Source organism: Centroberyx affinis, unplaced genomic scaffold (assembly GCF_046629955.1).
Source record: "Centroberyx affinis isolate AG114_WGS23_722 - 3 ecotype Tasmania unplaced genomic scaffold, CSIRO-AGI_Caff_v1 ptg001131l_1, whole genome shotgun sequence".
Taxonomy (NCBI): Eukaryota; Metazoa; Chordata; class Actinopteri; order Beryciformes; family Berycidae; genus Centroberyx; species Centroberyx affinis.
In genome coordinates, this window is record NW_027279670.1 from 820,254 (window position 1) to 847,555 (window position 27,302).

Sequence of the window (27,302 nt, forward strand, 5' to 3'; positions counted from 1 at the left end):
TTACACACTGTCGTTGTGTTTTTGTCCAGCTATGCATGGTAACGGTGTCTCCAGTCTGGCTATCTTCAGGGGCTCCTTGGCAACGGAGCTACAAGTTTTGGTCATTTTGAGGTTGGCGGCTTGGTTGCCATGGAAACCCGTGGGACTTTGCAAGGCGCTGGGGCTGGACATGGAGGTGACGATGATGGAGGATGTCTCCTTGCACACAGCCTTCGACCCCAACTCCTCCGTCACATTATCCAACTGTGTAGGGAGAGAGAGAGAGAGAGAGAGAGAGACAGAGACAGAGCTCAGGTATCGTAACTTCGACTCAACAGTGTCTCAAGTCTTAGAGGTGATAGGCGGCTGTACGATTGTAAGAGAGAAAGAGGCAGAGAGGAGGAGGGAGAGAGAGGAGGGGGGGTGGAGGGAGAGAGAATGTGGGTTTATCAACTGTTGCTCTCAGCTGGGTCAATAAAGCTCTCCTCCACTTAACCTGCCAGCTGAAGACATGAAACAGGCAGAGCTGATCAAAGGCATTGATTGGTGGGATTGATGAATGGCTTACCCACAGTGCCGTTGATGGGGTTGAACTATCACCTGGCTGCTGTGATCAATAGCCCCACTAGATCTGTCCTGGCTCCACACAGAGAACCGGCAGAGGTAAAACGTACTCTAGCTGCACTACTTGAGCTGATTTTTTTCAATTCTGGACTTGACATGCCATTTTTGGTATTATGGCTTTGTTGATATGAGTTAAAAAGGACCATCCCTAACCCTTGGACTGATTCAAATCTGACAAACTAAATTATTTGCACACAAAATAATTTTGGTATCGAAATGTGTAATTAACATTTAGAACCAGGGTGCGAACTACAGGGGAGCCTTGTCTTGTCTTATCTTGGCTCCCCTTAATAAGACATGAGCTCCCCTGAAAACATGATTTGTGAAATTTTGGGGGCTCTCTAAAATATTGACAATATGCTATTTTTGCCATGCATTTCTATTTTTCTGTATCTTCATCATCATGGATCATGCGTAAAATTAGGCTATTATTGATGTATGATTCATGCATGAGGGTGATTCATCACTAATTCAATTTAATAAAGACACCGGCATGCATGCTATTCTTGCCATCACCATTGAAGCGTGGCAGCCTATTTTTGTTGGTATTTACAATGCTTATGCATGTGTGTGTTGTTATAGGCTGGTTTGTTGATACGTGACCCTCGCATTTGATGTCTTAATTGTACCGATAAATTATTGTGCTCATCTGTATGTGATGGGTAACTTTAACCGTTGTTGATGAGGACTCGATCCCTTGTAGGCAGCCTGGTGTGCTCTGTTTTTGATTTAATGCTCATACATTTGTGTGTTTATAGGCTGTTTTGCTATTTGACCTATCCTATTGGTTTTGATACCCATGTGGAGGTTTGATGTGGTCATTAACTGATTATTATATATCAGATGTGCTGACATAAAGCAAGTAGGCCTACATGCTTGCAGCTATGAATGTTTCTTTGCAACAAGAGCCACAGTCAGTCCTCTCCTTGAGGCATGCTCCTGCCCCCCCCCCCACACACACCTTATCCCTTTAAATGGGTTAAAGGGATATGCCACCCATTTCACACTACTTTACAACGACTCTCTTACTTTCTAAAACAGCTTGTTCAGCAGTAGTGTCAGAATCCAGGTTTTGCTGTTTCCATGTTTTTGTCTTCTTCAGCAGAATGACTAAGCTTCCCTGCAGCAACTCCATAAGAAGACCTCCCCAGCTGGTAGAATCTACCATGTGAGGATATGGTAGATTCTATCTCTCAACTAGCTATTTTGAAAATGAGAGAACAATTGAAAAATACTGTAAATCAGGTGACATGTCCCTTTAAATAGACTCAAAACACAAATGACTAAAACACTTGGGCAAGATAGAAGGAAAATAAATGGTTAAGCCTATCAGAGAAATCCAATAGAGATGAGGTGGCATCGGATAACACTCTCTTGGTCATATTCTTTTTATGTTTACCTGATACAAGACCAACCACTGAAATGGATAAAGAGGTTGTCTACTTCTACTAGCACATCTACTGCACAGAGCAAGAGAGATGATTGGTGGACTCTTACAGTGGCAGGCAGATGGCTGGTTGGCTGGAGGCTGATGTCCGACATGGAGATGTCTTCAGGCTCTGTCAGAGTCTGAACAGAACAAACACAAACACCGCCATTTAGTGTAAGTTATATTCAGAAAACAATATATTTTACTGTTTGGGCTGAATCTCTTATCCAGAGCGACTTACAGTGAGCAAGTAAATAAGTAAGTAAGCACATGTGCAGTAAAATTTAAAAGAAATACAAGATGTTATGTGCCAAACCCGACTCGTGGGTGTCTTGAAAGTGAATGTTTGTGAGAGTACAAGCAGGTAAACAGCAATGATGGATAAAAGCAAAGGTTTACATCCTCTGGATCAAAGCAGATGGCGGTCGACGACTCCTAGAGAATCAGCCGCCTACGTCTGTCCCGGCCAACAAGTGCAGTGCGGTGGAACATGGGGTTATGCCATGCAAGCTGTGGATTAGGTCTGAAACTCCCAGATTACTGGATTAGTCTTTGGACCCTCTATAATGGAGTCCTCAGTAGCCCTGACCTGCATGGCGCTATGCATGTAAGGCAAGGCAAACTTTATTTATATAGCACATTTCATACACAAGGCAAATACAATGTGCTTCAATGTGTATGTTATGTATACGTGTGTGTGTGTGAGAGAGAGATTGTGTGCATTGTGTGCATAAGTGTGGTGTGTCTTTGGATGTGTGTAAGTGCGTTTTACTTGCTTGAGTGAACTAAGTACACCGGATGATTACAGAGAGACGGAAATGCTCTATATATTGGGCGTCCCACATAGACAGACCTGCGGTTGCCAGTCTGTTTCCTTTGGCCTGACAGCATGACAGCTGTGCTTTGTCAGACGGCGATGCTGAAACACTTAGAAGGTTGCAAACAACCACCGTTCATACAAATAAAAAGTGTTGCTCTTTACCAAGACTCCAAAGCAAGTGATGCTGACATGCTGGGGAAAATAATGCCTCAAGAGACAGCGTACCCACCCTTTTATATAGTGGTAAATAAAAAAAGTATTCTATCATTAATTACCATTTTGTCAACTAAAAGGTAATCATGGAAAGGTAATCATGAAGTAATTATGCATTAGCAGTAACCACTCAGTATGATGCACTACTTTACTTGAGGTGACACAAAAATAGTAACTAATATGGAGGTAATAAGGAAGTAATGATTTGTTATTGGTTACGTGTCATTTTGCACCTTATTCAGAGTTAATCAGGAACGATTCATGAAATAAGTGGTCATTATGCAGATTCACAGATATCCAGGAACTAATCATTAGATACTGGTTCATTAACTTGGTATCTGAAGTGACTTATCATTATCTACTATGTAGTACTTGATTCAGACTTATTCAGGAACTACTTGTTAACTATTTATTAACTAGAAGTTTGTTCCTGATTTGTTACTTACTCGTTCCTTGGCAAATTCTAAGATTTTGTGTACCATATTGTTAAGTGTTACCACATTAATTTATGCTTTTTTTCCCTTAAAAGACCGTAACCCTACATAACGTATATCAGTTTGATACTACTTACTATAATTACAATTTCAATTACAATTACAATTTCTCCATTTGGCAGACGCTTTTATCCAAAGCGACGTACATATGAGATTTTAATACAACACAAGCAAGGATCTATTCAGGGGAGAACAACGAGAATAAGTGCCATAAAGCTAGGTTCTGGTCCAACAGGACATAGGTGCTACGAGGCAGTGCATAGAGGCAGTGCATAGAGTGCATAGAGTGCATAGAGGCAGATAAAGATTTCTTTTTTCTTTTTTTCTCTTCTTGGATTACACAATCCATCAGGTGAGAAGGTATCACTAAAGAGCTGGGTCTTTAGCCATATCTTAAAGATTGAGAGGGTCTCTGCGGATCTAATGGAGTTTGGTAACTCGTTCCACCACCGAGGAACCACAGAAGAGAAGAGTCTGGCTAGAGACTTAGGGCCTTGCTGTGGTGGCAGCACCAGGCGCCGTTCCTTGGCAGAGCGTAGTGGGGGGAGGGAGCGTAGATCTGAATGAGGGAGTTCAGGTAGGTAGGAGCCGTTTTGGTTGCTGGTGTATATTGAAAAGAGAAGGGGTCCAAGCAATGACCCTTGAGGTACCCCTGTGGACAAGCAGTGGGATTTAGACACTTCCCCTCTCCAAGACACTCTAAAGGATCTCCCTGAGAGGTAGGACTCAAACCAGCAGAGAGCAGATCCTGAGAAGCCATGTTCAGTGAGTGTGGAGAGGAGGATTTGGTGGTTAACCGTGTCAAAGGCAGCTGATAGGTCAAGCAATAGAACAGAGGACTGACCGGCAGCTCTAGCTGATCGCAGTGTTTCCACTACAGACAAGAGTGCAGTCTCGGTAGAGTGTCCGCGTTTGAAGCCAGACTGGTTAGAATCATACAGGTTGTTTTCAGAAAGGAATTCATTACTATGTTGTATAGTATGAATTTATATCATTAAGATTTAAGTCAGGTTAAAAAGGTGTCTAAGATATTCCACAACTGAGGTGTGTAAACTGAGCTTAGGGATGGTTGTGGTTAAGACTCTCCCCTCTAGAGACTTATGTACCCCTGCTGACCTGGGATCTGTTCTCACCGGAAACTTCTCTCCTGTTTCTCCTCTACTCTGTGCTCCTCCTAATTTTCCTACTGTCAATGAAAGCAAGAGGAGATGCCTGCCCACCCTGCTTTTTGACAAAAAAGAGCTACTACTCATAGTTATGAGTAGTAGTAAGTAAGTGCAGATATTTAACAAGACTCCAAATCAACATGTCAAGTGATGCTGTTACACCCTACCGGACAATCAGTGATATTTACAGATTCAAGAAGCAACATGACCTCGCAAGATTACACGCTAAGGAATCCTGCTCATAAACCTGACAAGCACAGATTTTAAGAGAGCTCCAAACAACATGACCTCATGGTATTATGTGCCATGGAAGATCGCTCACAAACATGACGAGTACCGACTTCAACAGGACTCCAAAACATCATGACCTCAATGCTCTGAGCTGGGAGGAGAGGATTTGGATTGGCTTTGACAAAATGACAAAACAGAAGAGAAGCCTTCCATCAAGAACATCACAAAACACCACAAAACGAAACTAATGCTTATAGTGTAAAACTGAATTAAATCCCAACTGACACTCAAACTCCAACTGACACCAAGTATCTGACTCTAAATGTGATAAAGTTAGAAATTACTTTCTGATTGTGTTAACCCTCAGTTTTATATGGCCTATGTAACATAAGGCAGAAGTATGTTGACACAAAACATCCCTTCATACTCACAGTGACCTGTGTGAGGCGGCATATGGATGGGTCAGTGGGGTTGTGGGCGGCGGCTCTCTCAAAAACCCCCGAGTCGCGACCCCTCACCTTTGACCTCTGGCTGGCATGGCGCACCTGTTTGACATCACTGGACAACTGACGAGTCCCAGGCGTCCGAGACGAGAGGTCCGCCTCTGTGTCTGAGAGGCCCACCTGACACACACACACACAAACACACACACACACATAAAATCAGGCACTCGCATGATTCTAAGCAATTGCAGCAAGACAATTTAAGACAGAGACATACCCTATTACACACTCACTGATTCGCTGTCAGACTGGGAGGAGAGGCGGGGCTTGGTGGGGCGGCTGCTCTCTGATGATTGGCTGGTGAGGGTCGATCGGCGGGTGGACTGGAAGCTGCTGCTGCTGAAACGGTCTCTACCCGTCATGCACAGCAGCACCCCGAGATAGGGAATATACCTGCTGATGGCTGACCTGAGAGAGAGACATAGACAGATAGAGGGAGGGAGAGAGAGAGAGAGAGAGAGAGGTGAGAGAAAGGGAGAGACAGAGAAAGAAGACAGAGAGAGAGACAGTGGGAGAGAAAAGGGGAAGGATATAGAGAGAGACCAAAAGAGAAAGACAAGGGAGAGACAGCATGAGAAAAGAGAGAGAGAGAGATGCAGAGAGAAGAAGGGAGAGAGTTGAAGCCAGAGGCAGCGAGACCGAAAATTAAACTCATAGAAAGCAGCGTTGTATAACAATTCCATCTGGTTTTGATATCCATTTTATAATACCATTAAGATAAATCACATTAAAGTATGTGTGTGTAGGGGTGTGTTTGTTTTACCTGTATTTGGGGTGCGTTATAGCATAGATGATGGGGTTGTGGATAGCAGAAGCTTTGGCAATCACAGCGGGAACAGAGTTCATATAGGGAGTCAGCATGTCAGCGTACCTGGGAGAGAGAGAGACGGACGGACAAGGAATGCGGGGAGAGACGGGTGGGGAGAGAGAGAAAAATGAGAGAAGGAAATGAGACACATTTGTGCTATAAGGGCAGTGGTGGATGTGGCCTCTACTAAGATTAGCGTAGGCGTAGAAAGTGGAGAGTTCTATGGAAAAATACACCCGTCTAATCAGCCTAAATCATGAAGTGCGGCTGCAATTGATAAAAGCGTCCCATCCCCTCTAATTGATCCCCTGTACATTTACCTTATTTGCCCAAATTACACTACCAGTCAAAGGTTTGGTCATACCACCATTTTGATCTAAAGGCTTATTCTTAAATGCTTGAAATTTGTTTCTTAGACAAATGTTATGATGCCTATGCATGAATTTCTTTCCAAAGCATTTGCCTTTGCATCAAGGCAAAGTGTGGCTACTAAAGAATCTAAAATATAAGATAGTTGATTTGTTTAATACTTTTTTGGTCACTGCATAATTCCATTTGCAGTTAAGTTGTTATTTCATAGTGTTGATGTCTTTACTATTATTCTAAAATGTGGTGTGTCCAAACGTTTGACTGGTAGTGTACATATTTGTGTTGTATGGTCATGAGTGGGAAATCTCTGCGTACAGAAGTGGCGAAATAAGAAATTTAAGAGAAAAGTACAAACTTGGTCTGAATCAGCAGCAAGCGAACGCTCCATCCAGAGAAAATTGGACTAAAAAAAAAAAATGGCTGAACCTCTTCACCACCTGCGCCCCCATCAGTCACTAATAGGAAGTAATTTAGGCCCGAGGAGCACGTTACATGATTCCTGGGTGTTGAAGCCTGAAAGCGCAACCTCTCCCTGTCATTTGGCATTCATCTAGTGCAACTTTAATGACTTATATTCATTCCCTAAACCCTCCCATTAACCCTCATCACAGCTTGCAGAATATAACTTAACCCGGCCTTGTCCCTAAACCCAAAAAATCAATGACTGCGTTTACATGGACTTGAGTATCCCGGTTATGATCGGGTTTTTGAAGTATCCCGTTTTTGTGTTTGTACATGTAAACATCATATCCCGATTTCAGAAACCTGGATAAGCCCTTATCCCGGTTTTGAGAAACCCGATTATGCTAGCTGGAGTACTCCGAAAGAAACCGGGATACTGTTGCATGTATACATCTTATCCCGGTTTCTGACCGCTGCCGACTACCTGCGCAGGCGCGGCTTCAGCCAAGTGACGTAACAGAAAAACACAAACAATGGCGGCAACGAGAGCGTCTCACTTCTGAGGAAACAGTTTTGTCTTTTGGTGATGAAAGAATTAAATATACTTGGCAGTTTAGATGGGAGAAAGCATCGAAATGCTGACCTATTCAAGTCTGTAGTATACAGACTACAGGACGCAGGTTTCCCAACATGTACAGTGGAGCAAGTCAGGTCACGGTGGAAAATACTAAAGAAACTACTATTTGGCCAAACATCAAAACAAAAGAAGTGGCTCTGATCCAGCAACTTTCAAATTTATTATAAATTGAATATAAGCCAAAGTGGTCTCATTTTCAATAGCCACAGTCAAATTAATTTAAGGTTAACTGTTACAGAGGAATATCAGATTAACGATTTCAAAATTGCCGGTTTGTGTTGTAAACAACACAGGCCCCTGCGCAAATAGCATGCAGTAATCAGTAACCAGGATATGGGGATATGAATAACCAGATTTCTCTGTGTTCCATGTAAAAGCCATATCCTGAATATGATCAAAACCGGGATAAGCCTCATAACCGGGATACTCAAGTCCATGTAAACGCAGTCAATGCTTTCCCAAAGACAAGGAGGAAATCTTCCACACAAATGACCACTTTCCTCAATTTTCAGTTCTTATGGAGATGTTTGGACATCTCTTGTCTTTAGGAGTTGTTGACAAAAACACACACACACACACACACACACACACAGACACCTACCCGGCGAACGCAGTGAGGGCCACACAGGAGTAAGGGGCCCAGGAGATAACGTAGAGCAGGATGACGATGAGCGCGATCTTGGCCATCTTCCATTCACTCTTCATCTTATGGAACCTCTTCACCGAGTCTCTGTTCCCCTCACAGTTGATCTTTGTTATCGCCCTGCGACACACACACACGTACACACACACACACACACACACACACACACACACCCACATTGTTTTTTGCTGTGCACAAAGGCAGGATCAGTATTCAGGCTGAGTGAGACATCAGTGGAAGCAGGAAATCGATAGAGAATACCCCAGACATGCCATTAATCAACAACATAAAAAACACATCAATATCAACACACACACACACACTCATCACTCGTCACAGACACCCATGTCTTCATCCATGGTGTATCCTACATGTGTGAGTGTGTACTGCTGTTGGTGTGATAAAGCCTTATACAGTATATCTTCTTTTGTGTGTGTGTGTGTGTGTGTGTAGGGAGGGTAATTTCTTTATGCTTGAGCTGAGTACATGGAAAACAATCTGAATATGATTGAATACGAGGTTTCATCTGACAGCAAAAGTATAATACGGTATGTAACAGTATGTGATAAATGTGTGTGTGTGTGCGTGCGTGTGCGTGTGTGTGCGTGTACCAACCGGGTCGTGCGTCGGATGGCTCTGAAGATGCAGCAGTAGCAGAAGATGATGATGGAGAGGGGGATGAAGAAGACGAAGGTGAAGAGCAGCATGGTGTAGGAGCGGACGGACGGGGTGAACGTCATGTAGTCCCAGGAGCACGACGTCAGCAGGCCTTCTGGGACATAGGCACCTGTGGAAACACACACACAGACACACACACACACAGACACAGAGATACACCCTCAGTTACACTTGTTGTCTCCCATGCCATTTATATTTTGACAAAACTTGGAGGTCACATTTAGGACACATTTTGGCAAAAAAATCACTGACCTGATGTGTGTGCTATAATTAAAGTCAAAATTTCAAACTTAAATATTCCACTTAGTTTTAACATGGGGGGTTATTCACACCCCCATGTTAAAACTAAGTGGAATATTGCTTTAACTGCTGCACCACCACTCTGATTTTGACGAAACTTGGAGGGACGATGCATCTTGTGTGCCTGCATCATTGGCGGGGGACGGCATGTTTACTTGTTTACAGAGAGAGAGAGAGCTCTTCTGTTGGATTTAGAGGGAATACCATCTGCTTAGGTCAGGCTTAAATATATTACTACAGGACCCAAGTGGCCCAAGCGCAAAAGCCATCAGAGAATGCTGTTAGAGCTGCATCCTGTTGTGTTGCTGTCTGAACTCACACCAGGACAGCATGGTATGCACACTAGAGGCTCTTTAAAGCGCCTTCAATAGGGAACTATGGGACAGCACTCTTCTCTTCACGCACAATCTACAAAGAAAACACACATGACACGCATGGACACACACAGATATGCTCAAAGTTACAGTGAAACATCCACACCGACCCGCCTGTACGCCCACGCCATTTTCTAAATATCACAGTAATAATTCAGTGGTGTTTCGTCAGGGTTACTTGGCGACAGACTTACATAAACACCTTCCCCCCCTCTGCTCTAGACACGGAAGGAAGCCATAAGTCACTTTTATCACGTTTATACTACCCTGCTGTGGCACTGGGCGCTCCAATCCCCAAGAGGATTTGTTTGGGGAAAATATTCTAACTACTATTGCAGGATAGATGTAGGGTGGGAGAACTTCGACAAGGGCTGCCACTACATGTGTCTGAAAGAATGTAGTTTATGTGTGAATACATGCACAGTATCTCACCAAGAAATTCTCGGTTGGTAATTGCACCACTGTTTACTCCCAGAAATATTCTTATCACATGGAAACAAGACCTCTGATCGAGAATTTATGCGACACTAAAGCTGTCAAAACTGTCGGTGCGGCCCGGGCCAGCCTATTCAATGGAAAGCAATGTTCAGTACATTAAGAAAATCACTCAATAGACTCTCCCATTGTATGTATGTATTTGGCATTTGTCTCACTAGCATGTAGGCCAGCCAAAAGGAAACTCGTTATTCACAAGGAAATCATGAGAACCCTGACACTTTGAAAGTAATGGTGATTGACCACATCAAGGAGTCCATTCAAGGTGTGACAGGTTAAAACGTGTCCTTCAAACACAAACATATTGGATACCCATTTTAAAAGATATGACTTATCCAGGCTTGAATGAAACTAATTCACCTTCCTACCTTTCTATAGATTGATGGGCAGATGCCATTACTGATGTATCACCTACAAAATGGTCACTTAATTTCTTGTATGCATCAGTGTATGTATGTCAATTATCCATCTTTTATGCAGGTAAATGTTCTGGGTACTCATGTCTACTGAGAGCCCATTTATGGGCAAATTTGATTAATATTACCAATGTGATTTGTATTGTAGCTTGTGAATATTTCCATTACATTAATGAGTATTTTATATTTTTGTATACATGTAGAGATTGATAGATACAGTTTGATAAAAATGAAGCCTTACATAGGAGTCCACAAGAGCAAACTGACATGCTAAGTAAGTCATTTACCTCAATAAATGTCTGTTTATTGGACCTTTGCTGGAGCAACCTACCTGCAGAGCCTGCAGGTTGCAAAGTCTGCATCATCTTTAAAATCACTCTTTAAGACTCAATTTATTGTCTTGCTTTTATGTAATGATCTTTTTTTAATTGTCTTTGACCTCCCTTTCATGTTTTACTTGCATGTTTTTAACTTGCTTTTATATTGCTTACCTTGCTTTCATTGATTTTGTCGATTTTATCTGTTTATTTTTCTCCTTTGTAAAGGTCATGGAAGGCTACACATGCTGTGGAAATGAATTTCGGAAGGTTGGTATAGACAAAAGGAGATGTGTGGAAATGACACAAAGCATCTTAATTTTCTTTTACTGGTGAGCTCATTCCAAATATAATGTCTTCAAGGCTGGGCTTGCTGAGCTTGTTAGAGGATATCTGAACCTTCATGATCGATCAAACATCCTCATATACCCTCGGCGATGTTTGTCGCTCTGCCTTTGTTCACTGCAGCCATTGTTGTTGCTGACCTCTTTTGTTTTGTCACCACTTTTTCCTGTTCCTCTAGGTGACAGCAACCTCTCTGACCTCCTACAAACAATACAAAGCTGCAGCGAGTGTACACAAATTTGTATGCAGTGGTGTGTTCGATTGTGTTTCTATTTCGACTTTGTTGTGAGTATGCCACATAGTATGTTTTGAAAAGTGCTACATACATAAAGAAGATGATGATGATGAGGTTGAATGTTTTTCTTCTTCTTGTACTCACTCCAGCCAAAGAAGGGGGGCAGGCTCCAGCCCATGGAGTAGACCCAGGCAGCTGCCAGGATGCCGAGGGCTTTCCTGCGAGACATTACCCCCAGGGAGGCCAGCGGCCTGGTGATCACCACGTACCGGTCCACCGCAATCACCATCAGAGTTATCATGCTGCAGATACCAAACAGCGCCCCGCAGAATGCATACAACTCACAACCTGGAGGTGGGAGGAGAGGGGAGGGAAAGGAAGGGGAAAAGAGGAGGAAGGAGGGATGGATGGAGGGGAAAGAAGATGTCTCTAGGTAAATTTGTCCATGGATTAACTGATTGATGGATGTGACACTATAGAGGGCTTTCAGGAGGAATAATGGCAGCTGTTGGGCAACAAAGGCTGAAAATAGCTGATCTCATTTCTAAACTTATGACTCAGCTGTAACGGTTTGGAAAACACATAGTTCGTTTCTGTGCTGTGTTGACTGAGAACTGATCATTTTGCCACTGACTTATCAGATCTATTGTGTGTTTTGCTAATGTCAGATTGTTAATTAGCTAGAGAACATCTGGTCTGACTGGCTTCTTGTTACACATGATTTGCCCAGTAGCTAATGTTATGTGGCCAGTAGCCAGTAGTAGCCAGCAGTTACATGTTAGTTAGCCAGCTAACAAAGCCAAAAACAAAAACCAGCTGGTTGTTTGGTTTAACTGAGCTGACTCATCTCAAGCTACAACTTGAAGTGCTTTGTCGCAGAGCTAGAACTAAAGAAGCTAGGGCTAAGGTGGAGGAAAAGAAAACTTCTGTTGTTACAGTAATGTAAATTTAGAAACAAATCTACCTTGTCATGTGCCTGAATGGACCTACACCAACACCATAACTATCCTTTTAGATATCATTCTTTCTAGCCAGGTAATTATATATTTGGCTTTTATTTGCACACAGTCAGTTCTCCACTGAATCTCCTGCAAACTGCAAAGACTCTACTGAACCATTTGTTATTACTATTATATTGTCATGGTTGATAACTGAATCTGTTTATGTTTGTTGTTTTTGCTTTGGCAATAAGTAGTACTTTTGCATTTCATTCCAATAAAGCACCTTTGAATGGAATTGAAAGGAAGGGAGAGGGCAGGCAAACGAAGGGATGGGAAAGAAAAGAAGAAAAGGGAGAGAGGAAGAAGGGGAAGAAAAAAGAGGGGAGCCAGGGAGCAGCAAGAGAGGAAAGGCAAAGCAGGGAGCAAGAGAGGGAGAAGGAGGACAAGAGGAAGTAAAGAACAGGGCAAGGCAAGGAAGAGGGGGGAGGAGGAGGAGGGGAGGGAAGAGTTGAGGTATCAGGGGAAGCGGTGGAGAAGTAGGAGCAAGATGAATGAGGGGAGGAGAGAAAGCGAGGAAGGTCAATGGAAGTGAGGGGAGGTTGGGCAAATACGTGGAGTGACAAGCGGGGAGGGATAGAGAGGGGAGAGAGAGAGAGGGAGAGAGGGAGAGAGAGAGAGAGAGAGAGAGAGAGAGAAACAGGAGTGGAATACATAAATAGCATACAGTATTAGTGTTTTAATTATTAATCTTCATCAGAACATATACTGTAATACACCCACGACATGTTCACACATTGTGCGTGGCTCCATGCAGCTATGGGACTACGACAGTGTGTAAAGTCTGCTTAATTGCCCTTGTCTAATGTTGCCGCCATGACAAATAGGTGAGTTGCTGAGTTGTAGACGCCACACTATTATGGTCATTAAGACACTTTTTTACAGATTGGCCAACATGATGCTAGCAGAGGAAGTGGCAGTGGGGAATAATTGAGTCTGAAGTGCTGCAGCAGTATGTTAGCATCTCATCAACTACTGACTGCTGGTACATGCCTCACTTTGGTCCACAGGGTAACCTGCTGTTCTCTATAGAGACTACTATTACCCTCAGTGTATCCATAATGCATGAGGAAGTCTGATATACACACATGCATGTGCGTGTGCGGGTGTACTGTATATGCAAGCATGCATATACATCATGCACAAATACACACACACAATCACAAAACACATACACAGACACTCAATCACTCACTTTCTTGGCTCCTATTTCTCCCCTTAGGCCCTGAGAGTATGATTACCATTAACCTGTCACACACCATATAATCACTGTGCCAAGTCATCACATCCCAGCACCAGACAAAGTCTGAAGTGTGCACAGCATGTGTGGAGAAACTCAAACAAATGTCACTCAGAGACAATGAAAAATATATCACAAAGCCTGTGTGTGTGAGAGAGTTTGACAGCCCTTGTTAAGTTACTGAAGCTAATAAAATCCAGAGAATGGCTCCCAGCAGAGGATGTCCTGTGGAGACCAACACTGTACGTTAAAACCCCAAGCCATTCGCTTTAACAGGGGCAGAGGTCGCAGGACGGTGATTGAGTCAAGATAACAAGCTTACATAAAACACCTTTTATCTGGTCTTTAAGCAAATACTCAATGCTTAGCTTTCATCCGGTGTGTGTGTAGTGTGTATGTGCACATACACTCAATGACTTGGTCAGAATTGGCAGGGTTGTTTAATAAGGTTGCAGTGAGCTTTTAGGAGAAAGTACTTTTAGGTAACGCTGATCAATAGCTCTGATTATAGCTGGTCTCAGTGCCCAATCAGAAGTGACAGGAGGACAATAGGCAAGCACACTAATAAGCCCTGTCATTAGAGAGTGTGTGTGGATGGGGAGATGTGTAACTTCTATGAATTCCACCCCTACAATATAGTAAAAAAACACAAAACAAAACAAAAGGATTCAGGTCAGGCTTGGTTGGCTTTCGCTTCGTTATTTCCATCTGCTCCCCGGCTCCTCAAGCTTTTCTCTCTTTTCCCTCTTATTCTCTCCATCTTTCTCCGTCGTTGAGAGGGAAAAAGAAAAAGCGAGTTGTCTAGCGAGTCGGGTGATGGTGACGACGGTGGAAAAGAAAAGAGAGTCACGAGCGTAGAAGGCTGAGCTCCAGATCTGACGATGACTGGCTGTCTTCACCAAGGTCAGGAGAACAACTCCCGGAGGAACATACAGGAGTGCAGCTATCAGTGTTTGATCAGTGGAGTGTGGAGCCTCTTTACCGCCTCTCTATCTCTGCTCCCATTACACACTGACATGTACTGTAGTACACACACGCAAACACACTCTCATCTAAAACACGTGCATGCTGGCTTACACTTTGTGATTGATGGGTTTTGGATATTGCCGAGTGAGGCTTTGGTTTCACTGCTTCCGCTGTGACATACAGGATGATGGTGGTGTGTGATTGTGTGTGTGTGATAATTAGCATGAATAAAACCAGCTCTCTCATGGCTACTGCCTCATAGATCCCCCCCAACACACGTCACCAAAGGAATAGATAAACACTGGGTTCTTTATATCTCTGGTTCACAAGTACACAGACAGAGGCAGTTCAGGATCTTATAGTCAGTTTATTTATCTTTTAGCAGCTGAAAAATCACTTAAAAAAAGGAGGTGCAAAGCAGTCTCTTTAACAAGGAATGGGATGCCCCCGGCAATGTGAGTCTTTCTCCTTACGGTCTGTGCTTGTCACCAGAATCTCCAGCACCCGCAGGCATGTCTTTTTCCTGCCGTTCCTTTTCCCAAAGAAAGGGCCGTTTGAGGAGTTTCCCCAGCCTGTGATGGTCCGTCTGCTGCAGCTCCCTTTGCCACGTTTCCTTCTGCCGTTTCTCTGTCGTACTTGGTCTCCTCGATCCTTTTCACTCCAGCAAAGTTGCCTGATTGCTCAATCAAGAACTGGTGCGTAATGCTGTGACGCACGGGGGGGAGGTGTCTGTCAACGGTTGTCTCACTATAGAACAGGGAAATACTTAACACAAGTGGAATTAAAAGAGTCATTAAAGTCAAACTCAAAAGCACACGAGTGAACACAGCAAAACTGTTCTTAGTTGCACCTTGTGACACTCCCCCCCACTTTACAGGTTGTCGGGACAACAACCTTGGCGGTCAGTCACGAAAACGTGATGGTCTTGTTCCAAAATTCACCCTAGTCGACCTTCGGGGTGAGTTGGCGGATTGGATTCCTCCCGTGGAGCTGTCGTGCCCGTTGGTCCCGGCCGGGGGTCTCTCTGGGCTTGGCCTGGGACCCACTGTGGCCTGATAGAAAATAGTAGAAGGGGCCCATTTACCTGTTTTGGTTCTTCCTGAGGGGGATCTCCTTGGGGCCACGGATGTAGGAGATAAGCACAGGGCCGGAGATTATTACGATGGATGGCCTGCTCAGGGCCCTCACACCTCTCTGGCCGAACCCTGTATACTGGACTGTCAGGAGAGAGGGCCGCAACAACAACAAATGGCTCTCGTATCCACCTAGGGGCCAATTTACCCTGGGCTCTCCAACGGAAATTTCTGAGGAGGACTCTCTCACCTGGAAGCAGTGGGGTAGCCAGCTTCCTCTGGTTGTAACGTCGTTGGTGAAGGCTGTCTTTTCTCTGTCAGCGGGGTCCATTTCCACCTGCCAGTAGCCACTAGCCAGGTCTGGCGTCAAATACCATTCTGACTTTGACAGTTTGGTGAGAGACTCCTCGATGCGGGGCAAGAGGTAGGCGTCTTTGTGCGTAAGGGCATTAAGTCCTCTATAGTTGACACAGAACCGCCAGGACCCGTCTTTTTTTTTTTACAAGGACAACGGGGGCAGCCCACGGACTACTGCTCTCCTTGATGATTCCCTTTTCCAACATGGAACGCAGCTCTTGATAAAGGTTAGGTGGAACAGGCCGGTAACTTTCTCGGGAGGGCGGTGCTGTGCCAGTCGGTATTTGGTGCAGCACGGCACTAGTCCATCCAAAATCTTCATCATGTTGGGAGAACACACAACTCCATTTTACAAGCAGCTGATCTACCTTCTCTTGCTGGGTTGGTGTAAGGTGGTCGCACTGTGGTAGCCCTCCCGAAGAGGCCCCCCCTGGAATTTCCTGGAGGGCACGCACTGAAACTTCCAGCTCCCCATCAGGCAGCTCCTGCAACACAAAGTCACTAGCATAGATTTGCTAGGAGGAAACCTGACAAACCTTGGCCAGTGGCTGGCACTGAGGGATTTCAATTGGGTAGGGGTGTACATTTCGTACACGGATTGGGAGTCTGTTCTGTGTTACTTCTACCACTGCATGAGCGACTTGCCATTCAGTTTCAGTATCCAGGCCCTCTACCAGAGCGACGTACTGCATCTTACCGGGATTTTCTGGAACCCGGGTCCACAGCACCATTTCACTCTCAGGGGGAACCACAACCGGTGACTGCTTTGTCAGTCTGACTGTGGTAGGCCGAGCTTCTGTAGGTCTGACTGCCATGGTCCTCTGGCGACAGGCAAAGGCACGCTCCCATTCCTGCTCCAAGGCAGGGCCAATGGCTGACTTAAACACTTGTAGGTCTGGGTGCACACCTCCAAAAACAGTTTTCCAGACATGTCCGATCACATTTATTCCTAACAACCCTCAATGGGGCCCCATACAATCATCAGAGACAATGAGGACCCCACGTTGTGGAATTTCAATTCCCCCAACTCGGAAGTCCACCACCACATAAGGAATACACAGACCATTGGCTGCTTTCAACTTTAGCTTGTTTATACCCGTCTTTGTTTCAGTCTGCTTACTCTTAAAATGGGTATTAAAAAAAGTTTCACTAAAAAGGGTCACCTGAGATCCTGTGTCAAGCAGACAGGGGATACTCACTCCTCCAGCTTCCAGCTCCACAGTTGAGCATTCTCTAACAAAGGAGGGCTTTGAGGGCACTGCATCTTGGTGTTCTCTGTCCACTTGCCCTACAGTGGCCAGGTTCTATAGTTTAAAGTCGGCTGGTGTCGCTGCTTCTGAGGGCAGTCTCACCTAAAGTGTCCAGCCTGCCCACAATGAATATAGGGCATATAGGGCGTCCCTGGTCATCCCAGTGTGGACGATGGTTGTTGAGGGCCTGCTCAGGTACAGAGTTGGAGAGAGCTTTGGAAGGTCTATCCTTAAACTCCACCCGCAATGTTCTCCCTAGTTCAGCGACTATCTTCACCAGCTCTGCATGCATCTCTTCTTTGAACCGGGTCAGCACGTCAACGGGGGGCGCTGTGGCCACCTGTTGGGACATGCCCTCCCAATCGTTGCTCCATCCTTCCTTCTCCAATTCCTTGGCCTCATGTAACTCAGCTGAAAATGTCAAGTCAGGGTTCCTACGCACCTTTGTAGCTCTTTCTTTAGGGCCCCAGATTGCAGACTGAGAATCATTTGATCCCTCAAGGTGTTCTCATAACGCACACGCACACACACACTATGAACAATTATATACATCAATAATACCACAGGGGCCAGTTCAATTAAGATTCCATTCACACACACACACACACACACACACACACACACGTGCATAGACATACACACACACATTAATGGTGTGTATATCTGTGTTCATTATTATCACATAATCCTGCGTTGTCTATGTTGGCTCATTGCGAGATCTGGTAATGGCTCTTCTGGTGTGTGAGTGTGTATGTGTGTGTGTTTGTGTGTGTGTGTGTGTGTGTGTGTGTGTATGAATGGAATCTTAATTGAACTGTAGGTCACAGTCACAAGGAGGCGGAAACAATGCTGGCCCCTGTGGTATTATTGAGTTCAATCTGTAACATCAATATGTCATTGTCACATCAATTGTGATACCTTGGTATAATGTGATCAAATGAGAACATGCTCAAGATGTTTGTTAAAAAACCCTGTCGATTCCTGCCATTGTTTTTTTTTGTCATTCACTTTACTGAAGAGCATAAACATGTTGGAAGTAATTTTTCCATCAGCCTTTCACTCCTTCCACCATCTGCCAGTGCCAGAAACTGTGAACGCTTTCGCTCTGTTTGCAATGGAAGCATCTTCCTGTTTTGTGCCTTAAAGCAAACCAGCAGATTTCTCTCCAAATAGGACCTGGCAGCACACAATGTGACATGCAGTGCAGACGCTGGTAGGCTGCCAGTCTTCTCAGCGATGGTCTTGTTTGTTTACAGTAATTATACTAATGTCTTACAATTAATTTGGCAATGTTTTACTGATGATGAAATGTGATGTCTTTACTTTATGTTTGTGTACCTTTCTTTCCAAAGATCCACCTCTTGTGCATGCTGGTGGTGAAGAAGATGGGTGTCTGGGTAACACACATGAGGAAGTCTGTGATGGCCAGGTTAATGATGAACATGTTGGCTGGGGTACGCAAGCTCCGGCTCCTACACACACACACACACACACACACACACACACACAGAAGAAAAACAGAGAGCAAGAACGGACAAGAGCTGAGATGTGGTAAAGTATTTGATACTGGACTATTAATAAATCAGCTTTCCGATTATCATACAAATTATCACACATTTTTTAGCATAACACAAAAGACAAACTCATAAGGTCAAACGATGAGTGGGGAAAGGAGAAAGTTGAGAAATCTTCCTAACTGATGATGTGTGTGTTTAGCCTGGCAACAGCTGTATTCAGTACCTGCAGAAGGCGTACATGACCAGGAAGTTTCCCAGCATGCCTGTGATGCCCACAGTCAGGATGACAGCGCCAATGGTGTAATGGGCGTGGTCTGGAACGTCCACCGTCGGGAACGGGTGACTGGGAACCATGGACACCTAGCAGTGGGAAAGAGGAGGGAATGTGTGGAAAGTTTATGTTCAGTATTACATTGTTAAGTCAAGATACGATAGCAATGCATGTGGTGGCATGGAAACACCACCACAACCACCACTTTGGACCCAATTCTGGTCCCAGAGCTGGTCTTCCCTCATTGCTGCCAGGGAAACTTGATGGTTTTGCTGTCATTGAATAGACCTGAATAATTCACAGGCCTTGGAGAGAATGGGAACTTTTAACACTCCAAGGAAGGAACATCGATTTGGTTTTCCTGCCCTCAGTCGTGTCTTTTATCACAAACAGGGTTATAATTAACAGATGCTCACTTAAAGCCATGAAACTGTGGGACTATATCAATTCAAAGTATGGGTGTTGTTTTTGGTGGGTATAGGATTCCTAGAATCAACAGGTCTCCAGCACAGCTTACAGTAGCCAGCAATTGACAGAAACATCTATAGAGTAGGTAATATATAATGATGCAAAACAATACTAATTTGTCGTTGGCTTTTGAACAAAACATGTTGCGATGCCTGTCGCTCACTTGTACCAATTCAAACTATGGGCCATCGTGTGCTATGGGACACAAAAACTCTTACTTAACACATCTTTGAATTACTTAAAAAAAAAAGGGAGCAGCCTTTTTCATGGAAAAGAGGCCCATGCATTCTTTTATGTTTCAACTGACCTAACTTTATCAGGAGTGTCTTGGGGGAAACGCTGCCAAATAATGCATTGTAAAATAATAACTTTTAACTTTTGCACATAAAAGCATGCACTGGCTTCTTTTCCAAAAAACAGAATCAGTATCAAACTGTTAAGAGTGTTTAATGTTGTGGGACTGTGTGTCTTTGGGTCCACAGGTGTTGTCCAACTCATGGCTAGGCCCCAAACAACTACTATCGACATTTATTTCATTTTCTGTGGCAGTTTTGGCTGAACATCTGTAGAAAATCGATGAATTCTTTCTTTTTTTGGCTTCTAAAGAGTTTTTTGGGGTTTTTTTACACACTTTTTTTACACACTACTGCATCTTCCCTCTATTCCTGCTTCAGTCAAAAGTCATTCTTAAGCCTGCAGCTCATTCAGAATGCAGCAGCTAGGATTTTTACTTGTGCCAATCAATCCCCAATTTTAGCAGCTCTCCACTGGTTACAAGTTAGATGTAGAGCTGATCTGAAGATTTTACTGATCATGGTTAAAGCACGGCTGGGTTTGACCCCCAGCTATATTGCAGACCTCTTGGTTCCCTATGAGCTGGAGCACAGCCTGAGATCCTCAGGCAGATCCTTCCTGACTGTCCTGCAGTCTAGACTGAACACTAAAGCTGACTGCCATCAGGGCCCCTAAACTGGAACGTCCTGCCTGAGGAAGTTAGGCTGGCTAATACACTATCATCTTTTCAATAACTTTTCAAACACAGTTTCAAAGACTTGCTTCTATGCACTTGTTTTAGATCTTGCCCTCTTTTTAATCTTGTGTTGTTTCTCGTGTTTTCTTTTTTTTTTTATCTCATTCCACTTTACATAATTACTTATACGTGTTTTAACCTATTTTGAATGTCTTTCCTATTTTTTATCTCCTCATTATTTTGCAATTTACTATTCTTGTTTTTATGCCTTCTTGTAAACTCTGCTATATAAATAAAATAACTATTATTATATTGTTCCCAGCCAGATTAAATTCAGTTGAGAGACTATGGATCGGTCCATTCGTCTGTTCGTCCATCACGCAGAATATCTCCAATGCCACTGATTGAATTTTGACAAACTTTGGGGGATGATGAGTGTCTTTGCACTATTGCGGCATTTAACACAGATGCAAGCTCAGCGACATACAATTGAACACAATCAGCTTCACGTTAACACAATCAAATCAAGCAGAGGGGGGTGCTTGCAGGAGTAGTGTGTGTATCACGTGACTGCAGCACAACTCGAGCCTTTGCAGGCTTCGCTTTATTTGTGGTGATTCTGTGGTCCCTGCGTGGCTATGGAAACAAATGGATCTACTGTACAAATATGAAAAAAAAAGGTTAATGGTTCACATGGTTGGTTCTATGCAGAACCCACTGTGAAGCTCAGAGGGGCTTAATATCCATCAGATTTGAGCAAATGGTTCTGCATAGAGCCAGACGTGGCAGTTTAAAGTACAGTAATGGTTCCAAGTTAAATCCATGAAATGAAGCAATTGAGGCATCAGACATCAACATCAGACTGAACGCTGTCTACATTTAATAAATACATTTCCCATGAGTTGCTGGCACAGATAGGAACTAGGAATAATAATAATAATAATAATAATAATAATAATAATAATAATAATAATAATAATAAATAATAATAACCTAAAATAAATGAGAGCATTCTTTTTTTTTGATGAAATAAAAAATTCTAAACAGGCTTTTCTATAAAAGATGGTTTTGAGCAGGGATTTAAAATATGACACAGAGGCTGCTAGACTGAGTTCCTCAGGCAGGATGTTCCAAAGCCCTGACTGTAAAAGCCCAGTCACCTTTGGTTTAAAGTCTGGATCTAGGGAGAAAAGCACTGCCTGAGGATCTCAGGCTACGTTCAGGCTCAAATATCTAAAATGTAACTTGGGGCGAGACTTCATTGAGCCTTTAACACTAACAGATCGTAAAATCAATTCCCAAATTAACAGGAATCCAGCGCAGGGAAGCTGAAATGTAATTTGGTCCTGTCTCCTTGTCTTGGTTAAAAGTCTGGCTGCAGCATTTTGCACCAGTTGCAGACGGTGGATGGAGCTCAACATTACATAAAGTTGTGTGTCGTCAGCATAGCAATAAAAATAGATGATGTCAGGAGTACAACAAGGGGCCTAGGATCTTGGGGAATGCCACAATTGAGATGCGCTGAGGCAGAGGAGGCTTTGCCAATTACAACAGAAATTTTATATTAGCAAGATTTGATTTTTTTAAAATGATGACCTAAGCTCCAATGCTGCTCAAACCCAAACTGCTGAGTCTCCACCAATAGAGAAAATTCTGCCACTCTCAGTCTTATGAAACTCTTTCCCAAACCCGTTGCATAAACGTAAAAATGCATGGTGGCCAAGCCTAAAACAAAGACATTTTTCTTAGTTCATGAAAAGTTGACATTTTGGAGATACAGCAACAATTTTATTCTGAGATGCTGCTGCACCTTGTCTTCATAGAGTGTACAGCTCCACTTAAGAATTCTCTTCTCAAGTGGAGCTGTACAAATCTTGACACACACCCATACATTAACACTCTCCCTTCTTCTGTCTCATACATACACACACACACACACACACACACACACGCACACACCGGAAACTTCCCCTAAACCACCAGCCTACTTCCCCTGAGCTAAATCTTCCTGAGCTGTCTCAATGTTCAGCCGGAACGTACAAATTTCCTTTTATTAATCCAGCACATATAAGCGCATGTGTTCATGTGTCTATATGTGTGCGTATGCATGCGCGCCTGAACATCCAACATCTGTTTCCTCACGCAGGCCTACTTTTCTGCAGAGTCACAAGCTCCCATTACTGAGCGAAGGAGGACAGTTGAGTAGTAGAGTGAAGAGTGATGGAGTGGTTATGTAAGCCAATGAGTAAAGGGGTCACAAGCAGGTCTCCTTGATAGAGCGATAGGGAATGTGGGGGCATGTTGCTGAAAGAGGGCACAAGTCCAGGTGTCTCAAAATTCATATGCATACTTGAAGTGCAGTTGTGACTATGGAATGCAAAGATGTGCGGTGTGTGTGTATGTGCGTTTGTGCTTTGTGTCTGTGTGTGTGCGTTTGTGCTTTGTGTCTGTGTGCAGATGTGCATGTGTGTGTGGGTGGGGGGGTCCAAGGGCGGTCAGACATCAGTGGAATGTAAACACACTTCAGTCCCCCCTTTGACTCCGTCACCACTGATGTGGTGAATTACACTCAAGGTCTTCCTCTCTCCTTCCCTCCTCTGTGCTTTATTTCTTATTTCTCCCTCCATCCCTCAATCCTGTTTCTCCATTTCACATGCCTGCCACTCTTGCCGCCCTATCTCTCTCGCTTTCTCTCTCTCCTCATCGACGTTCACTCCTTTTTTTTTTTTTAATCACTGCTGCATCCCGTTCCCTATTCATTCCCTCGCTCGCGCTTGCTCTCTGCTCCCTAAATCTCTCACTCCCTCCTTCCCTCCCTCTCACTTTCTCTCATGTAGTCTATTTCCCAGCCAGAGCAGCTATGGGCCAGATTAATGCCAGTCACACAGTGAGCAGGAAGGAGAGACGCAGCGCATGCAGCAAGCAAGCACAGCGTGACATGGAAGTCTCAGTGTATTTGTGTGGGATTTATAGATGGAAATAGCAGGTGCTGGTGTGTCTCTGGGAGGTTCACGGCTCTGTGTGTGTGTGTCTGTTTACATGTGTCCGCGTTTCTGTGTTTGCATTTGTCAGCAAGTAATATAAATGTAAATGGTCTTGTGACTGTCTAATGCACAGCTGCTTTGTTCCAGGCCTATTAAAAAAGGCAAAAACAGTAATGGAAAGAAAAAGGGGAGGAAGATGGAAAGTAGGGACAGGCGGAAGGAAGAGAGGGAGAGATAGAGAGAGAGAAAGGAAGAGTGAAGGAGAGACGGGGAGAATTAGAGGACCTTTACGATCAGAATTGGGAATGTTGATGAATTTCTGAATAATAGAACAGAGACCTCTGGTGTCTGAAGAGACACTACCTGCCCCCCCCCCCCACACACACACACACACACACACACACATACCTTACTCCGCATGCATCTACACACAAGTACTCCACACACACATACACACACATACACACACACATACGTACGCAGGAATGTACATGTGTTTGAACACTTATGAGTGTTTGAACACCTAAAAACACACATACTTCCACAGGGGACTACTTGTAGGCTATGTGCTTGCACACACACATGTATGGGCACACAGACACACACACAAACAGCAAAATAATCCTGCATCACTCTCTTACGACAGCCAAGACTAATAAAGTGAGCATGGCTGAGGGTTTTCCTCTAATCTAGAAGCAGTGCAACTAGTCATTCCCCTCATGACAATACCATTATCACGCTCATTATCTGCATAATGGTTCTTTTACCACAGGAGGAATTGGAAATTTACTTTCACTTTGAAGAAGTCCTGATCTGTAGCTTCTTAGATGTATTACCACAGATCTTGGGAATACTGTGACTAGCTTTATTATCACATATTAATAAGAATAATGAGGGGCAATAACAGTAAAAGAAGAGCTTCATTCTCAAATGAGATGTCTACCATTTAATGAAAATTAGCCTAATGCCTGCTCTTACATAATGATGGATGGCACTAAAACAAGTTAAGGTACTTGTTAGGATAGCAGGCATCTTCAGTTCATGGTTGACAAATCGATAGCACTTTTGCAGACTGGTTCATTTATATTTTGGAGATATTGAATGAGGAGCCTCAGGTAATGCTTTTACTCCACAAAATGGAGTGCTTTGGAATAAAACTCTGTAATATTTGAAAACCATACTGACTGACTCAGTAACTCTCATGTTCTGTTGATGAATATTTTACGCTTTTCAGTCAGGTGCTGCAAAGGACCAACCAAAAGCTACAATCACTTCCAATTTTGAATGATATGGGTCCATGTTCTCCAGTTGCCCTCAGGCTTAGCAGTATTGACTGTAACTAATGAACGCTGCAGTAATCACATAACTGATTATCCGCCCACTGAATCTGCCACACATACCAGACAAGTCATTAACCAGCCTATCAATGACTTGGCAGATAAATGGCTTTCTGCAGCTTCAGAGGGAAACCTGTCTGTTTACCAGTGGACACACTCTAATCCACTGCAGAACAATCAGGACACGCGCACACATGACCACCAGCAGACACACACATGCACACACACACACACACACACACACACACACACACACACAAAAACACATATAAGCATTCATTAGACACATAACTGTGCACACACAAATATAGTGCTCAGACACACACAGGGGGAAAGAGAGCATGAACTGTATTCCATATTCATGTTTCCACTGTGTATATTCATTCTGTTTCACTGCACATCACATCTGCTACAATCTGATGAGTGAGTTTCTAAGCAGTTTGTAGATCACACAGACATCAAAAGTGGATTTTTCTTTTTTTTTTTTTCTTTTTTTTTTGCATTTTCAGTTTCATCCATCGTCCATCCTCCCCGAACGCACAGAGATAGACGGATAGATTGCACACAAAGTGGGGAAAAGCGAGAGAGAGAGAGAGAGAGAGAGAGAGAGAGAGAGAGAGAGAGAGAGAGAGAGAGAGAGAACCAGAAAACCCCGAGCTTCTAAATGAAAACCACACTTCTTCCACAGTATAAAGATCCCATCTCGCCCGGTAGAGGTTGCCCTCAGGCTCCGCTTCAGTATCAGCTTTCCCACCTCATAACGCTCCCACCGTGAGGGCGAAACCACAGAACACACAGCGATTAAAGCCTGCAGCTCCAGACCAAACAGAACCATTCACACTTGTTGACCCACATTTACCATAGCAGGGCGCCCATAAGTTTCTTAAATGTGCTTTTGCAACAGCTGTTCCTCCCTCTAATACTCATGTGACATTGAATCCTGTCTGTATCTACTCCCGGGGCAAAGTCAGAGCACTGTGTACTTTATTTATTGCTGTTTCCCCCCCCCCCCCCCCCCCCCCATGTACAGTACCGCGGTAGCCTACTTTGCTGTATTACACATCTATAAAAAAGGATTTGGCTGCAGGCTCTGTTTAAATCAACCTCACACACAGATAGCCAGGGAGATAGAGAAAGGGCGAGTGTGTCTCTTTCATGCGTGAGGCGCGGTAATTAACATTCTCCCGCACCGGTAACCGGACTTTTTGGTTTTACAGGAGTAAAAGAACAGGAATGTGTTCGGACTGATGTTGGCATGATCGCACGCCCGTACAACAAAAATAACTATAATAACTTATAGGTTATAGGAGAATTAAAAAAAACATACCATAGAGTACGATAAGGTCACTATAAATCACCACAGGCAAACTCTAAGTGCTTATAGGAATATGAATATTATAGGAATATCATAGGAGATAAAATACCATAGTACGATAAGGTCCCTGTAAACTGAGTGTCACAAGGTTGGTGTCACAGACACACTTTAAATCCCTATAAATATTATAGTGAAACTGCAGGAGATGAAGTCCCTAAACTCGCCATCGAGTACCACATAACCATATAAACACTATAAATCACTCTAGGAAGATTATAGGAATATTATCGGGATTTTTTATTATTAGGCTATTTGGAGCAGACGCGCGCACAGACGTTGGCAGACGGGAAAAGTTGTCCTTATAATGAATGGATGCGCACTTTTATCACAGAAGTGACAAAAAAAAGAAAGACTATTTCCGCCGCGTCCCCGGTTTTCATTCAGGTACAGTGTTGAATGAACGGAGCAGATGCGCGGGAGAGGCTTGTGTGCTTCATTCATTCAGGGGAAGGACATCTCGTTCACAACTGCCTTACCCCGTAGTTCTCACGAAGATCGGGTCTAATGAAAAACACAAAAGAAAAACATACTGAACATGTTTTTCCAGCTGCGGGGAGTTAGTGTTGGCTTTTCCCGGAGCTCACTCTTATCTCAGTGACGGCGCTTTTACGCACCGATGTGGTGCACAATTGTCGCTCTCTAACCACACCGAGAGGCACTCCGTTACAGCAGCAAAAAAAAAGAGGAAGAAGAAGGAGAAAATAAAAGAGACAGGATACTTACAGATGTGGCGACGGGAGGCAGCTCCATCAGCCGGTGCGCACTGACGGAGCTGATGTTCCAGGGGGCCCGGGTCTCCACGGCCGCTGCGCCGGTCCCGGCAGCGGTGGTGCTGGTCGGGTCTGGTGTGGGGATACCCGGGGCGATCAGCAGCCGCGAGTCCATCAGAGAAAAGTAAATTCAAGCGAGAGAAGCGGTTGGGAATGTGAGAAGTGGTGCAGAGCTGGAGAGCGTGTAGGTGAGGTGGTCTAGAGCGGAACCGAGTCCAAGTGGCCAATCATCACCACCAGCCTGCTCT

At 43.9% G+C, this 27,302-nt stretch overlaps 1 protein-coding gene across 1 annotated transcript; it reads right to left on the minus strand.

Annotated features, from left to right (window-relative positions):
- opn4b (opsin 4b) lies at positions 1-27,169 on the minus strand. Its single transcript, XM_071523991.1, has 11 exons — positions 27,008-27,169; positions 19,103-19,239; positions 18,701-18,834; positions 11,623-11,826; positions 8,934-9,105; positions 8,277-8,438; positions 6,223-6,330; positions 5,693-5,867; positions 5,388-5,579; positions 2,101-2,172; positions 1-243 (listed from the first exon to the last, which is right to left on the minus strand). Exons 1-11 carry the CDS (start codon positions 27,167-27,169, stop codon positions 1-3), a joined length of 1,761 nt encoding a protein of 586 aa, XP_071380092.1.
- Between the last annotated feature and the right edge of the window lie 133 nt (positions 27,170-27,302).